The 15,543-nt window shown below is 41.3% G+C and overlaps 2 protein-coding genes across 3 annotated transcripts in view; one reads left to right on the top strand and one right to left on the bottom strand.

The window, feature by feature from the left end:
* LOC148016023 (uncharacterized) overlaps positions 1–12,525 on the bottom strand; it is a 103,131-nt gene extending 90,606 nt beyond the window's left edge. For both annotated transcript variants that reach the window (XM_087664126.1, XM_087664128.1), the window contains exon 1: positions 12,117–12,525. In XM_087664126.1, the coding sequence (XP_087520252.1) occupies positions 12,117–12,426 (310 nt within the window). In that variant the 5' untranslated portion in view covers positions 12,427–12,525. The remainder of the gene's footprint in view (positions 1–12,116) is intronic.
* Positions 8,481–11,233, top strand: LOC148016025 (uncharacterized). The gene is made up of 2 exons (XM_087664796.1): positions 8,481–8,852; positions 10,146–11,233. Exon 2 carries the CDS (start codon positions 10,694–10,696, stop codon positions 11,231–11,233), a length of 540 nt encoding a protein of 179 aa, XP_087520922.1. The 5' UTR covers positions 8,481–8,852; positions 10,146–10,693.
* Positions 12,526–15,543: the final 3,018 nt, after the last annotated feature.

Below are 15,543 nucleotides of genomic sequence, written 5' to 3' on the forward strand. Positions count from 1 at the left end.
CATTTGTCTTGCCTCTTAACTGTGCATAAGCTCTTGCTGAATTTCAGTTTCAGCACTTTGCTGAATATTCATCAGCCAATGCCTAATTTTCTGCATTTTCCAATGGAGCAGCTGGCTGAACATTGAGTTCACTTGCTGAAACTCCAGCTGAATCACCAAATGTAATGGGAAACAGCCCTTCAAATACATCACGGGCAGCCTGATATGTGTCTAAACTAGCAAGGGACAATTCTGATTTTTCATCAAATAGTACATCCCTACTGACAAACACCTTTTTAGAGACAGGATCATAGAGTCTATAGCCTTTAGCCTCACTACTATATCCCAGAAAAATGCATTTGACAACCTCGTTATCTTTTTCTCAGTACCTAGGGAATGTGTGCATATGCAAGGCACCCAAGGTACGAAGTGTCCAATAGAAGGTTTCCAGCTATTCCAAGCCTCATAAGGTGTAATTTTCTTTAATGCTTTGGTGGGGCATTTGTTCAAAACATGGCAAGCACACATAACGGCTTCCATCCAAAAACTGTGTGGCAAGCTCTTCGCTTTCAGTATATATCTAGCCATCTCCATGAGTGCCCCATTCTTCCTCTCTGCAACCCCATTCTGTTGTGGAGTATAAGCAGTAGTGAACTGATGAACAATGCCCTTCTGCTTCAAAAAGGAATTCAACATAGAGGACATATATTCCCCCCCTCTATCCGAATGGAGAGTATTTATTTTACAGCCAAATTGGTTCTCAAGAAGTGCAACAAAAGCCAAGAATGCATCATACACTTTTGACTTTTTCACCAAAGAGTAGACCCAACAGAATCGAGTAAAATCATCAATAAAAGTCACAAAATAGTAGCATCCCCCCAATGACTTTGTCTGCATAGGCCCACATACAACTAAATGCAATAACTATAACCTAGCTATGGCTCTAAAAGCAACATCACAGGGAAACGAAAACCGATGCATTTTCCCCAAAATACATCCTTCACACAAATGCTCAGGAGGTCTCTCCAGAAAAGGTAATCCATCTAGCATCTATGTACGTGTAAGAGCATCAAGCTACCAAAGTTCACATGTCCCATGCAAGCATACCATAACTCTATCTGTATCATAGCAGGAGTAAGAGTGGATGCCAAGTATGCTGAGTGATCAATTGAAAGAGCATTCAACTCATATAACCCATGACGTAAAGTACTAGTCAAGACCAAAGTCATGTGTTCTTTGTCTCTCACCATGCATCTGTCATCATCAAATGTGACCTACAATCCACAACGTGCCAAAGAAGAAATAGAGAGCATATTCTTCTTTATACCGGGCACAAACAGAGCATCCTGTAGATGGAGAATAGAGCCATCAATGGCTGTGAGCACCATCTCCCCAATACCTCTAACAAGGTATGATGCATTGTTGGCACACTGTGCAAATCTCTGCAATATGTGATTAGCCTAGAAGCACCGTTGTCAAAAAACCAAGTGCCTGCATCCTGAGTAGAGCTAAATGCTCGATCAGCTCAAGAAGTGTCATAATTGCATGTGTAAAAGCAATAGTCCCTGTCTACAACAAAGGACGCGGACTCAGTAATGGAAGGAGCATCAAAAACAGACATTCCTGACTCCTCCTCCTTCTCCTTAGCGATGCGCTTTCTACATTTCAGTGATGTAATTTCAATGATGTAGTGGCCTGGCTTTTTGCAATAATGGCATTTGCTCTTTTTGGCTTGAGTGCCCCCTTGTTTTTACTTCCCTATAAGGTGCCTGAAGTCCCAGAGCTCTGCGGAGCATTCTTTACTTGGTTGCCTTTGCCCTTCTGTCTCACCATAAAAGCATCCTTAGAGGCTATGACATCCATACCACTATTTCTTCTTGTTTGCTCCTCCTCTAGAAGCAAACTAACTAACTGAAGAAAGGAAATAGGCTGTGCGGCTATCCTCGTTGTGAGGTTTAGGGCAATGTGGAAAGCCAAGTACGAAGGAGGTAATAAGTTCAATGTAGTAGATATTAGTTGTGCATTTGAATAGTACTCATCGACATTCATAAGTTACTCACGCAAGGCCTGAATTTTGTTCAAGTGATCCTGCATAGAACCACCCTTATCCATCTTCAATGTCTCAAGCTTTTTCTTTAAGAAAGAGATGCGGGTCTCATTCTTACCAACAAGCATCTACTCCAAAGTTAGCCAAGCTTCTCGTATGAAGAAGCTACGGAACGAATGTGGGGGATGATGGATAGCTGAACTTCCAATGCAATCAACGACAAAGCCTGTGCATCCCATGTATCCCATGCTTTTTGAGCTACTAATCTTTGGGGAAGTGGCTGAAGTGGAGCAGGCTGAACAAGTTGAGGTGCCCATTGTCCACGTCCTCCTAGTAGGAGGAGTAGCTAGAGCCACAACTCCGGAACTAACTTCTTCTCCACTGACATAGTCCCAAAGATTTTTCGCAACAAGCACATTCTTCATTGTGAAGGACCAAAGTGAGTAGTTGTTACCATCCAATCTGTCCTCCTTGGATACATAGGTAAAGACATCACCTTCCTGATTTGCCATGATAATCAATGCCAAAAGAAGCTAAAGAGCAATGTCCAAGCTGGACCAACCTTGAAATCTCAAAATTTTTCAGAAATTACAACAAATACCACTGAGGTACACTCTGTCAAAACTATCTGTAATGCACGCAGTCCAAGGTGCATTCAGTGTTCAGCAACACTGTATAAGCAAAAACCCCAAAATTGCTTGCTCCAAAATTGTCCAAAACAATCTATCTCTAACTAAGATTGTAATATATGTGCCAATGTCTTCAAAAAACTCAAAAGCCCCAAAATTTCTAATAAATTTTCCTAGAAATTTGCATCAACCATGTCCCAAACACGTATCCAAACCACTGTACCTCTTGAGCAAAATCCCCTTTTCCAAAGATGAATCTGGAGTAAAAAGGTAAAATTTAATTTTTAAAAAAACCTTTGAAATCAATCAACCAATTAAGTTAGTGGCCACAAGCGCAGGTACAAGTGCAAGCGGCGCTTCCAGGCGAGTTGGCACGTAGCTAAGTACAGGCGGGCGCAGGTACAGGCACAGGCACAATTACACGCACAAGCAAGGACAGGCGGCGCAAGTACAGGTACAAGCGACGCTTCCAGGCGAGCTAGCAAGTGTTTGAACCCTAGCGTGAGGGCGCACGATGGGACATACACGACGCTGTTGGCAGGCATCAGAACCCTGGCAGGAGAGCGTTTATCAGGGGGTGGACCAGAGGCTGCGTGGCCCAGGTCATTGGTGGTCAAGGGCAGGATATTTGCTTCTGACGGGCTCAAGCTGACTGAGCGGGAGCAAGGCAGCTCCCAGAGCTGACAATGGATAGGGAGTAGATCTATACCAAACCGGGACTCCTGTGAGCTGAGCAAAGTTGATCTGTGCAGAGCCTCAGCTCTGATACCAAATGTGAGAAGGAGAGAGAATCAAAGTTCGGCTTAGAGTACAATAGACAGTGTGGAGAGTGAAGCCCGACACCCAATGCAATTGACTGAAAGAGTGTAATCTGAAAGTACAAAGTACAACCCTTAAACTTTAGGGTTGTAGGGAGTATTCACACCCGAATACGATAAGTACCCGTAAGTGTGTGACATAAGCACATACGAAATAAGACTAATTCTAGAGAAAAAACCTCTTGTACCAAGAGTAAAAAGTGCTCCAATGTCCTACTGATCACCGACACTCCTCTATGAGGGTAGGCGTGAGTAGAAACCCAACATGATGGAGATCGAGGTCCTCAAGGCAAAGACATATGCAAATATTCTCTCTGCACCCGTGTATAATTCTACATCCTTATACAATATTCTTCACTGCAAATTTTCTGATTCTCTCTCTCTCTCTCTCTCTCTCTCTCTCTCTCTCTCTCTCTCTCTCTCTCTCTCTCTCTCTCTCTCTGTGTATGTGTGTGTGTGTTCACTCTTTGTCATGGTCATTCGCTTCCGCATTGCTTCACTTTGACACGTCTTCCAATAGGTGAAATTTACGCCATCAATCTTTCTAATATTAGAAATAGCACTATTATTCAAAGAACCAAAATGATAGTATACCAATGTAAAATCCAAGAGAATGGGCTGCTATAAATGACTACAAATCAGCCCACAAAACTCAACCATAAAACATAAGGAAATATCAAAGTATAGAGTTGTCCAACCCCAAGTAATAGACTGCGAAAGTACAATATCTGCTCTCCAAAAGAACATTGAAAACTATAATTATAACAAATGCTAAAATAAAAATAATAGTATCTATGGGCAAATAGCCAAGAAAGCAAGCTCACATTGCCAAGGATATTTGAGTAGCAACTGGGATATAAAGAATACAACTAGCAGTGACTAAGCATAGAACACCACTACCAAAGACTGTCACAAACTCAAATTGTCAATAAGCCATATATCCCATAAGCATATACATCATTGACAAACTACTAATAAAAGTATTTGCCGGTGTCCAAATCATACAGAATTAAATCAGCCCACAAGCGAAGGCAACTACATCCAATAGCATACAAGAGAGCATATACATGAACCAAGAGTCCCATTATCTCAAAGAACCAAGCAAAACTACAAATAGCAAGTGGCTTCCACTGAAGTAGATCTGAATGCCAAATAAGCAATACAAGCTCAAGACATCAAGTACATAACTATCCGAAATCCAAGATACATCCACGAGCATGAAACCTAAGTAAGTCTTCAAACCTGTAATATCAATTACTAAAGCAAGTGAAGCGTAAAGCCAAAGCTCCAAAGCATCTCATGTAAGCTCAAATCCGAGTGGTAGAGCTATCCATAATCATATCCGGGTCTAAGTATCAATGCTAGACATCAATGCATGTAAGTGGCATATCTGAATAGCATCAAGTCTCAATAGATATAAAGTTAGTGTTAATAGCTTGTTGCCCAAACTATTATTACAGCAATGAAATTCTACAAAACTGAGCTAATCAAGCTCTAACCAATCCAAGTAGTATCCTAAAGCATAATCATAACGTCTGGCATCAAAATAACATCAGTGAGGCTATAGAACACCTGAATCTGATGTCGTATACAAAAGTTATAGCTAAAATATGAAAGTATTGTCAAGCTATCATAGCTATCCGCAACTTCGACAACATGCTCTTTATCCATGCAAAATGGATAGAATGGCTACTCCTTAGCTTAATAAGCACTTAATAAGGCGCAACTAAGCCCTAAGAAGCTCCTCAATAAGTCGGGAGTAAGTTAAAACAAGTCGGGGGAAAGAAATACTTAATGCATACCTCAAAGAGAAGAAACAATGGCTGCCATGAAACCTTGAGCTGAAGCTTTAAATCTGGGCTTGAAGCAAAGAATGAAGAAGCTCTTCAAATGCCCGCTCTAATACCAATTGAAAGATAGAGCCCGTGAAAGCACATAAGCAGAAGCAAAAACAAAGCAAAAGCTATGGCGAATGGAGTTAGAGAGCAAGAGAGAGATATATTATATGTGGAAACTCCAATAGTCATAATGTGTGACCGGCCTTCCCTTATTCAATAGTCACTGAAAAAATAAAAAATAAAGTAATAGTAATGGATACCCGCCACTTGCAGTATATAGGTATGTAGTCATGGAGTGTGAAGTAAAATATAGAGCGGCATAAGCACAATCGCCTTTACCCCAATATCATGAAGCCAACAACAATGGGAAAAGTATTCACCTTTGGTAGAATATGCCTATAACAACACAATTCATACTTCTACAAATAAAGCACCATTTGAGATGATATACGAAAAATCACTCTTACTACTCATTCTCAAAACAAAGGAGGAGAAATTTTATACCAATAAGTTCATGTGTGATATGGATACATATTTTGCCCAAGTCAAATGAGCTATCCAAATATCTCAAGAAAAACAAAAGAAAGCAACAAATAGGCATCGAAGACACTTGCTTAGATGTGGCTGAAATTTGACAAAGCTCGTCTAAGAAGCTCTAAAAAGCCTTCATCCCAAGTCAGTAAGCTCGCACAGCAAGAAACTATGGGCCATTTCAGAATCTATAAAAATATTGACTCAGAGAGCCTAAGCATGAACCAACATTTCGAATTCATGAAATCACCTAACTATCCTATCCTAGACAACTCTTTACTTTGTCACAATTTGCCTCTAAGAGCCTTCACCTCAACGAAGCCAAGAACACTCTAGCTCGCCCCAATCTCATGTTCCCTTCCACATGCAACTAGACTCACTCTCCGCTGATGCTTGCAACTCGGGCCTGAACAAAACAAGAAAATAATGTGTTTGCTGATCCACAATGCTGCACTTGGCCTTCATGTTGTTTTTATCCTCTTACATTTTTTGTGACATGCAACTGACACCACAAACAGCCTAACATTTCACCAATCGTTCAAAAGCTATCATCCCTTCATTTATTAATTCAGTTTGACTTTAAAAGTGCAAATTCTTGGCATTTATAGGCTGCATTCAGGAGAAAACATCAACCAGACTTCACAAAGAAAAAAGTGAGCTGCTGCCCACAATCATCTTGACACTTCCCACAATTTGTTATACACCATCTTCAAGAAGCACCTATACAAGTATGAACCTATGATGACACAAGGCATGGGCTTCAAGCTGAATAAACAAGTACTTATACAAGTATGAGATTCAAATGAAATGTTGCAAGGGAATAAAGTCTGTGAGGGACTATCTTACACAAAAAACACCTATACAAGTCGACATTTAAAGGCTGTGTTTTTTTTACAAAACATCAACCAGCCTTCGCAAAGGAAAAAGTGAGCTGCTGCCCACAATCATCTCGACACAATTTGATGCACACCATATTAAAGTCACACCATGACATGTCTCGCCTTGCACACATCCATCTCTCACCTTCTGCACTATCCTTCTCTCACGTGCTCCTTTGGCCACATCATCCGCCTCTGTTTGTCCCATTGCCTGCCCAGCATATGAACACATGTATGTGGGTGTTGCCCAGGTGCATTACACTAACCTTTATCTCTAACTATTCTGAATAGTTTATTCAAAAGTCTTCCTCTTAAACAAATAGACTTGCATGAGATTCTATGGCCCTCAACAGACACTTGAAATTCTATGGCCCTCGACTGTTTGTTCCACGTATGAAGGTGGTTTATGCTTTGCTGAACCTATTGGGTTCAAACCACTTTAGTGAACTTGTTGGGATGGAATATCCCTTCCAAAATAGGCTGCCAAAGCAGTGATAGAGACAACAGATGCAAACATAGACTATTTGAAACTAGTGACTATCCTAGACATGTACACTTGTGGATTACTTAATACTTCTTTGTAGCCTTCTTTACCCCTTTTGGTCTCACAAAGAGACAGCTCACACCATTTATCTCGGTCAAAAAGGTCACATGGATGGATAATGCTCAGCCCAAAATGTAGGGAGAGCTCACACACTATATTAAAACAATCATTACTTGTGCACAAACGGTCTGTGAACAGCCATAAACAACAAGGCTTCCTATGACGAGACTATAAAGTAAGGCCCGGTTCAGACGGAGACAACAGACCGTGTGCTGCCGTCTCCCACCCACCTCGCAGTTGCCATGTGTAACGGAGTGTTCAGACGACGCGGCACGTAGAGGCGATCACGTATCCACGTCACGCCCGAAACCATGTCAATTTCTTCCGACCCACCCCCCCTCCGCCCGAACGTTGAGAATTTGACAGGCCAGCATTTGCCAGCCTATTAACAATAATGATTTGACATAAACGGCTTGATTTTTTACGTTTGAGAGATCCCAATGTTAAAAAATCAAACTAATAGCTTCAACATTTGAATATTCTAATGTTCTTTGTAGCACTAAAAAGAAAACCCTTTCCTCTGTTGTCACACGTTTCTTCTTCTTTCTCTTGAAGTTTCCCTTGGAGTTTACAAAGCTTGGAGTTGGTCACTTGAAGGTAAAGCGTGCCACCATACATGTATCATTTCCAAAGCATATTTAATTTTTTTTCTTTACCATCTTGAAAGTATCTTCTTATGTTTATAGGTGCAAGCGCAAGTGCATGTGTGACCGAAGGTAGCTTTACTTTTCAAGCCCATATATCAAAGCGCATAAGTGGATATTTCTCTACCTCTTTGTTAATTGGCTCCCTTTTTTCTTTTATTTTTAGGCAATATGGACAAATGCCAATTCAATTCCCATGTTGATGGTGAAGAGAACACTATCTCTCAACCCATGTTCTCTCAATCCATTTACTATCCCTTCTCAGTCTCTCCTTTCTCCATGTCCCCCCAATGGCTGCACCACCATGTTAACATCCCTCTCACTTACCTCCCCCTTCTTCTTTAGAACACCCCCCCCCCCCCACACACACTTGGCTCCTAAACCACCAAGCTCTTCTCCTCAAGCACCTCCTAAACCACGGAGCCCTTCTCCTCAAGCATCTTTATCTACTTACAAACCATGGAGAATGGTCCTAGTCCGAACCCAACGGCTTCTCAACCCTCCAAACCCGTGCTAAACCTTCAAAGAAGAAGGCCCTAGAGCTTGATAGTGAAGTAACAAAATGTGCTTCATCAAAGAAGCAATGTACCACCACAAAGAAGAAAGGTGTAGTAGACCTCATCAATGATGATGACAATGACACCAAGGGGAAAGGCAAGTGGAAGGATTTTTGGGTCAACCAACTCATTCATGTTCGAGGCGGTATAAATGAGGAATTTGGAAACCCCCAAAAACAAGGTGTGAACCTTTGGCCCAAAGTAGCGGACAAATTGTCTTCTACTTACCATGACTTTGACAAAGACGCTGAAGCATGTCAGAAAAAGTGGGCTGCAATATTAGGTCAATACAGGATTGATAAGGCTCATAATTCAATGTCTGGAAATGTTAGGCATCGCACTTGCAAGTAGTATGATGTGGTAGATGAATACTATCATAATAGGGCATCCATCAATTGTGTCTCCCATGCAGCATCTACAACCTCTAATCATAATGCGGGTGGTATGGGGGAGGAGACAACTATTGAGGGAGACTCTCAAGCAAACCAAAGCAAAGTTCAACCATCTTTGTCTTCCTCTCGTTGTACCATTCCTAAATGAGAATATTCTTTGGCTAACATGGCCGAAACTAGTCAAGCACTTCTTGATCATCTCAAGGAGACCTTATTTTGACAAGAGGCTATAGAGAATAGGCACCTAAATATCCTTTGCACAATTCCAAGCTGTTGAGAAACCCTTCACCCGCAGTTTGTATTTTTGCGTTTAGGGTTTGCAGCCCCAAAAAGAGGCGCCATCCGAGACTGACTATGCCTATTTGTAGGCCACTCTCTCATTCATTCCTCACGGCTGATTCATTCAGTCTGTCACCTCTTCTCTCCAGCCTCTCCACTACCCTCACACCCCTTCAGGAGGACATTGCGGTTCGTGGTTCGTGGCTGTCTTCATCATCTTCTTTGTGCTACGGCACCCTTGTTCCCTTGTATCACATTTACTCCATGATTCAAGTCTTCATCATTCCATTCATCAAAGTTTCTTCTCTCTTCTCTTCTCTTCTCCATGTTTGCCGGGTTCACTCCGTGTTCCTCCCTGCAAACCCTACTGTCTCGCTGGTACGTCATCTTTTGACACAAGCTACCATGGCTGGATTTCTTGATCAAGCTAATAAATAAGTCAAAATAACTTGTAATGATTGAATCTTTATTAACGTATTAACTTGTCAATAGTTAGCTTGTGCTATCAATGCATGCTATAAAAAATAACATAAGGGAATATTTAATCTCACTAATATATATGTGTGTATTGAAGACCTAATACAAGGGAATAATTCTTCTCACTAACATAGATGTGTGCATGCAAGTTAAAATGGTAATCTCCAAAAAGATGGCCTTATTTTGTGCATGGTTGTGCTCCTTGGCAATCACAAAACTTCTTGTTCCTAGCCATATGCACATTGATGAGGCTGCACTACAAATGTGATTGCATCTAATTCAGTGTATGGGCCATTCAAGAAATGTTACAAAGACAATTAATCGTATGAAGGGCAATGAGCATAGAAAGGCTTGGGCTTATGCACATCCACAACATTTTCTTGAACATTACTAGCTAGGTTCTTACTCGACAAGTATGTTTAAGCGACGACTTTGCATCAGCAGAGAGACTTTTCATTACTTGTGTGGTAAGCTTGCTCCACAAATGGAAAAGAAAACTAATAGTATGCGAGCCACTTTAAGTATTAGCACACGTGTTTGTCTTGCTCTTCATAGATTGGCCTCTGGCACATCATTAGATATCTTAGCAAATTTGCATGGGTGTGCAAAGAGCACTGCTTGTAGCATAGTCATAGACTTTTGTAAGGCCATCCTCAAATCGGGCTTAAGGAAAGCATATATCAAGTGGCCATCTCAAGCTCGATTTGAGAAGTTAGCCAAGGAATTTGAGGCCCTGAGAGGTATCCCCTATGTCGTTGGAGCAATTGATGGCTCACATATTCCTATCATTGCTCCAAAGGAGAACCATGAGGATTATTTTAACTGTAAAGGATTCCATCCTATTCTCTTGCAATTAACAGTTGCAACAAACTGCTCTATATGGAACTATGATGTGGGGTGGGCTGGGTCAATCCTAACTCCTTAGACTTCACAAGAAGTGAGCTAGGTCAAAGATGCACTAGGGGTGAGTTGGGTAACTATTATTTGGTAGGAGATTGTACTTACCCAGCCCGATCATACATGTTAGTGCCCTTCAAAGGATGCAAACAAGGCTTATCACACATGAAGTATCACTGGAATTTCATTCAATCTAGCACTAGAATGCCAGTGGAGCAAGCTTTTGGTATGTTAAAGGCAAGGTTTCGCATATTATGGAAGCGATGTGACATGGCTCTACACCATGTGCCAGAGCTCGTAGTTGCTTGTCTTGTGTCACATAATATTTGCATATACCATGGTGACTCTTTTAACATGGAGTGGGTACGCGAGACTGAGGCAAGCTTACAACTTGGTAGCTCAATGAAGGAGGATCAAAGAACAGCAGCAAGCTCAATGGTTGAGATACAAGCAATTCATCCTGTCCAAGCAGAAGATGCAATGGAGAGAGCACAAAGAGATGACGAAGGTGGTGGTGGAGCTATACCAAATGACTTTGGTTCTGGGGCTGATCGGTGCAACAACATTGCAAGATTAATGTATAGAGAATATGCAAGGAAAAAAGTGCATCGAGCGTTTGGTGACAACATTTCGAAAAGCCAAACATCATCATCTTCCACCTAAAAAAACAGTGCCACTTCATGTATTTTCCACTATGTTCTTTGGCAGCAACCTGATGTACCCTCTCTTTCTAGATCAATGTCATGATTAATCTCACTTTTCAAACATGTTTGTAATTTGAAATCTATAACATGAGATAGTATTAACTTTTCAATTCTTCACACATTGCACACTTCTATCAAGTGAAAAAATCTTGAATCTTCCGCTGCCATCATGTGAACACAAGGGCGGCGGAACATTTTAAAAAAACTCTTTCGCCTATGTCATGTGAACTTAAGGCCAGTGGTAAGGATACTTTTGGATCTTTTCCACCCAAAAATGCATACCCCAACCATCAACTTCCCCCGCCCCCGTCTAAACCCAACCTAAGACAAGCGAACATCCAAGTGCACAGAGGGGGCGTCCTGTTTTCTGAGGCAGTCAGCTATTTGACCTCGAAGGGGGATTATTTATGGAAATAGAGAACTGCACGTTTGCGTTTGTCCCTCAAAAGTCTCTCGAGGCAGTTGCTTTCTGAAAATTTTAACAACGAGAAATGATGATATTTGATTGGGCATCACTCGTGGTCTGGCATTATAGCCCACGAGATTGGTTATTCACACAACTATTGTATTTGTGATGTACTCGGCTACTCTCTATAAAGTTCCTTGTACTCCTGTATCTAATCTCAGGGGGGTTTTATCGGAGGTGTTACTAATGGAATTTTTTTGAAAATAACTACAAAGTTCCTCGTACTCTTGTACGTTTAATCTCAGGGGGATTTTATCGGAGGTGTCATCAATGGACTTTGTTTAAAAATAATAGCAGTGACGATGGAGGGAGGGAGGGGGGAAAAAAGGATGCTGCATGGAGCAGAAAGGGGAAGAGAAATCCGTGAGAGGATTACCTGCGTCTCTGCTACAGCCAGACATTTTGAGGCGGTAAATGGGGCGTCCTTGTAAGTGAGCGAAGGTCTCCCTGTGGTGCCGTTCCAGCTCCAACTGGGGAAGCTCGCGCGTGTCAGGGTGCCCGGTAAGGACGAAGAACATTCCCACGTATCTGTCATCACGATAGATTCTGAGCTCAGGCTTGAGATTTCTGCTCCATGAAGAAGAAGAAGAAGAAGAAGAAGAAGAAGAAGAAGGCGAGGAGGAGGAGGGAGGGGTGGCAGGCGTGGCCGTGCAAGACAGTCTTTTGTGAGGGGGAACGTAAGCCATCTCTCTCTCTCCCTCTCTTTTTTTTCGTAAACTCTCTCTCCCTCTCTCTCTCTCCCTCTCAGGCTTCAGCCTCTGCGTCTGTTACCTACATTCTCGGCTTCCAACTTCAGGAGACGTCCCAAGTTGACGCATCACGCCACACTCATTAACTTTTCTATAATTTATAATATACATATACATATATATATATATATAGTATATATATTATGTATTCGATACTTTTTCACATCATTAACTTTCTATCTATATCTATATCTATCTCTTATTTTGAGATTTCCCAAGGCTACTACCCAACTTAACAAATCTTATGTGGCACCCCAAGATTCTTTAGAAAAAAACCCACTTTTATTTTGGAAAAAAATCCTACATGGCACACGGCTTTCTCTTGCGCTAGCTAATGAGGTTGGCATCGCAACTACAATCCTTTCACTAGCATCATAATTGCAATCCTTTCCCTCACCTTCAAGGTCATGGTGTGCATAGTACTACGGCATAGCTATCATCTTCCTTATACATCAACAACCTCGTGTGTGCGATCCCTCTGCTGCCCGAGTTGTTTGCCAGGAAGAATGTGTCCGCAGATCAGTGAGGGTGATTGTCTTCTCTACTCAGGGTGACTGTGTCTTCTCTACCTATCTTCCTCAGTCAATGGAAGGTGGTGGATTCCGACGGATCGAAACTACCAGATGTCACTGTGGCATTGCCATTGTCGTGGGTGCGACAACTGAGCTTGTTGACAATAGACCTCTCTACATCAAACGTCAAGAGCATCGTCTTTGGCGACATGCCTAACAAAAGGCTTAGCACATAATCTCTCAACTCCACTCCGCACTCTCAAGGCGGAGTCGTTTAAATGAGAAGAGCCTTCCCTATGGCCATGACAGGCAGGCAAATACTACCATATGTGTGGGTGGGAACTCTAAGGACCAATGTGCATGCCAATTGGGAGTGGCTCACTTTGGGCCACAAACACCACCAAGTATGACATCTTCTCCAAAGAATCATCTCTTATCACCTTGGATGCCTCCCTCACTTACACCTACTTCCATCTCCGCCCGCTCTTTCTCTCAATAGACACCTCCTCTCTTCGGTCGAATTAATTAAATCACGCATGCAACTTTGATTGTAGACACCATGATTTTTTTGAAAAGTTGTTAGATCCTAATGCTCAATGGCCAACTCAATATGTGGTCCCACTACAATTTCCATCTCGGTGACTCCCCAAATGGAGCCATAATCACCTTTTTACAATACATAATACGCCTTTACTCCCTACCTATGAGAGAACAAATGCTTCTCATTTCACATCGATAAAGGATTTGGAAGTTTAAATCAATTGTTTCTTCATGTTTTGGAAAATATAGCTAAATTTATTTGCTTTTCAAAATGCATTTTTCCTTCTCACCCAATTTTGAGAAGGCTTTTGCAACACTTGAGACAACTCTTGGATGAGACAAACCCATCTTTCCCCAAACAATGAGGTCTTTAGCTAGCACCAAGCCTCCAAAAGATACCCCAACACTATGATAAAAGGACCATGGCCAAACATGAGTACTAAGTGAAGGCCAATTTAAAAACATCCAAGTTCGAATCTCAAGCACATCAAGATATCCAACTCATTGCAAAATACTTATTTCACACTCAAATTGTGAGAGACATTACTTGGAGTCAATTCTTCTTGTGGTGTTTTGGTGCCAGTTTTTGAAAATTTGGAGATAAAAGACCCATCTTTTTCACTACAAAGTTCTATGTCTACTCCCATTATTCAAATATTACATCACGAAATATTATGATTATTTTTCTACTTCTAGTAAAGTCCTCCTGCCCTCTTATAGCATTGTGCCTACAAATTTGGTTTTGATATTTTCCTAGTTTGGCACAAAATTTGTGTACTCCAAGGCATTGCAACACCTTAGTTGCATGTTCCTTATGTTCTTCCAAAGTCTTATTGAAGCCAAGGAAATCATCAATATAAATCATCATAGATTCATATGGATAATCCCTTGCAACATGGTCCATGTGGGTGCAAAAAGTTGGTGAGCTCATCCCAAATCCCAAAACAAGCAAAGCTACCATATTATGTGCAAGTTTCTTTAGCTAAATCTTGTGATATCTTGACTACTAGTGAATCTTGGTGAAGTATTTGGCCACTATGAGCCAACCAATCAAGTTGTCCACCAATGCATGGGTATCTTTTGTGAATAGGAATCATGCCAAGCACCCAGTAATCTACACACAATCACATGTTCCCATCTCATTTCTTCAAAAAATTACATCCACAGTCCATAGGGTGAGCTATTCCTTTGGATAAAGCTCACTTCTAACAATTTAGCATGTTTGTTTAACTCCATGAGTTCTTGACTTGCTATTCTATGTGGTGGTCTAGTTGGAGGTGCTACCTCAATATCAATCTTATCTTATGATTCTCTTTGAGATGATGGACTCAAACACATGATATCTTGGAGGTTTTTTAATGCCTTTTTATTTATTGTGTCCCAATGATGAGTTTCTCATTCTCCCTTTCATAAGACCTGGTCATTCTCATAGTGCAAAGGGATAACCACCTCCTCTCTTGAGTTTCCCCCCTAACTTGTGTTTCATGTTTTGAAACATAACTTACCACCTGATTTGTTCGCCTTGTGCTAATGTTGACCGCAAGCCTCCATTAGCTTCAGGATTTCCTCTCTTTTTTCACCTTTGGATCACTCTTAAGTGGCTCTTTGTTACCTTTGTAGTCTTACTCTCCACCTTGCTCTTAGTTTTAGTTACGTAGTGAGACCAATTATAAGGTATCATAATGCACTTTCCTACCAAATGAAGAGATATGCATTGATATATAGAATTGATCAAACCCCATGAGGCCTGAATACGCATGGAATTCATCCATGCATTATAATGAAGTATAGCTTCTCTTTCCACTCACTTGGGTTGATACTCCACACACCAATCTTGTGTGGACTCCTTTCAACCCAAAATATACATCAAAAGATTCAACTTTACTAGTCTTGCTACCAACTTGGGAACCATGAAGTAATGAGTTGCTCTCATATCCATCATCAACCATAGTGTTGGGTGATTTATGATCCCATCCACATAGAAGTGACAAGTGGAGGCCAA

Source organism: Lygodium microphyllum, chromosome 23 (assembly GCF_053477565.2).
Source record: "Lygodium microphyllum isolate KBCC chromosome 23, Lygodium_microphyllum_v1.1.10, whole genome shotgun sequence".
Taxonomy (NCBI): domain Eukaryota; kingdom Viridiplantae; phylum Streptophyta; class Polypodiopsida; order Schizaeales; family Lygodiaceae; genus Lygodium; species Lygodium microphyllum.

What these genes read in the sequence shown, in the direction of transcription:
- LOC148016025 (XM_087664796.1), top strand. Translation starts at nt 10,694, where the DNA reads ATGTTAGTGCCCTTCAAAGGATGCAAACAAGGCTTATCACACATGAAG.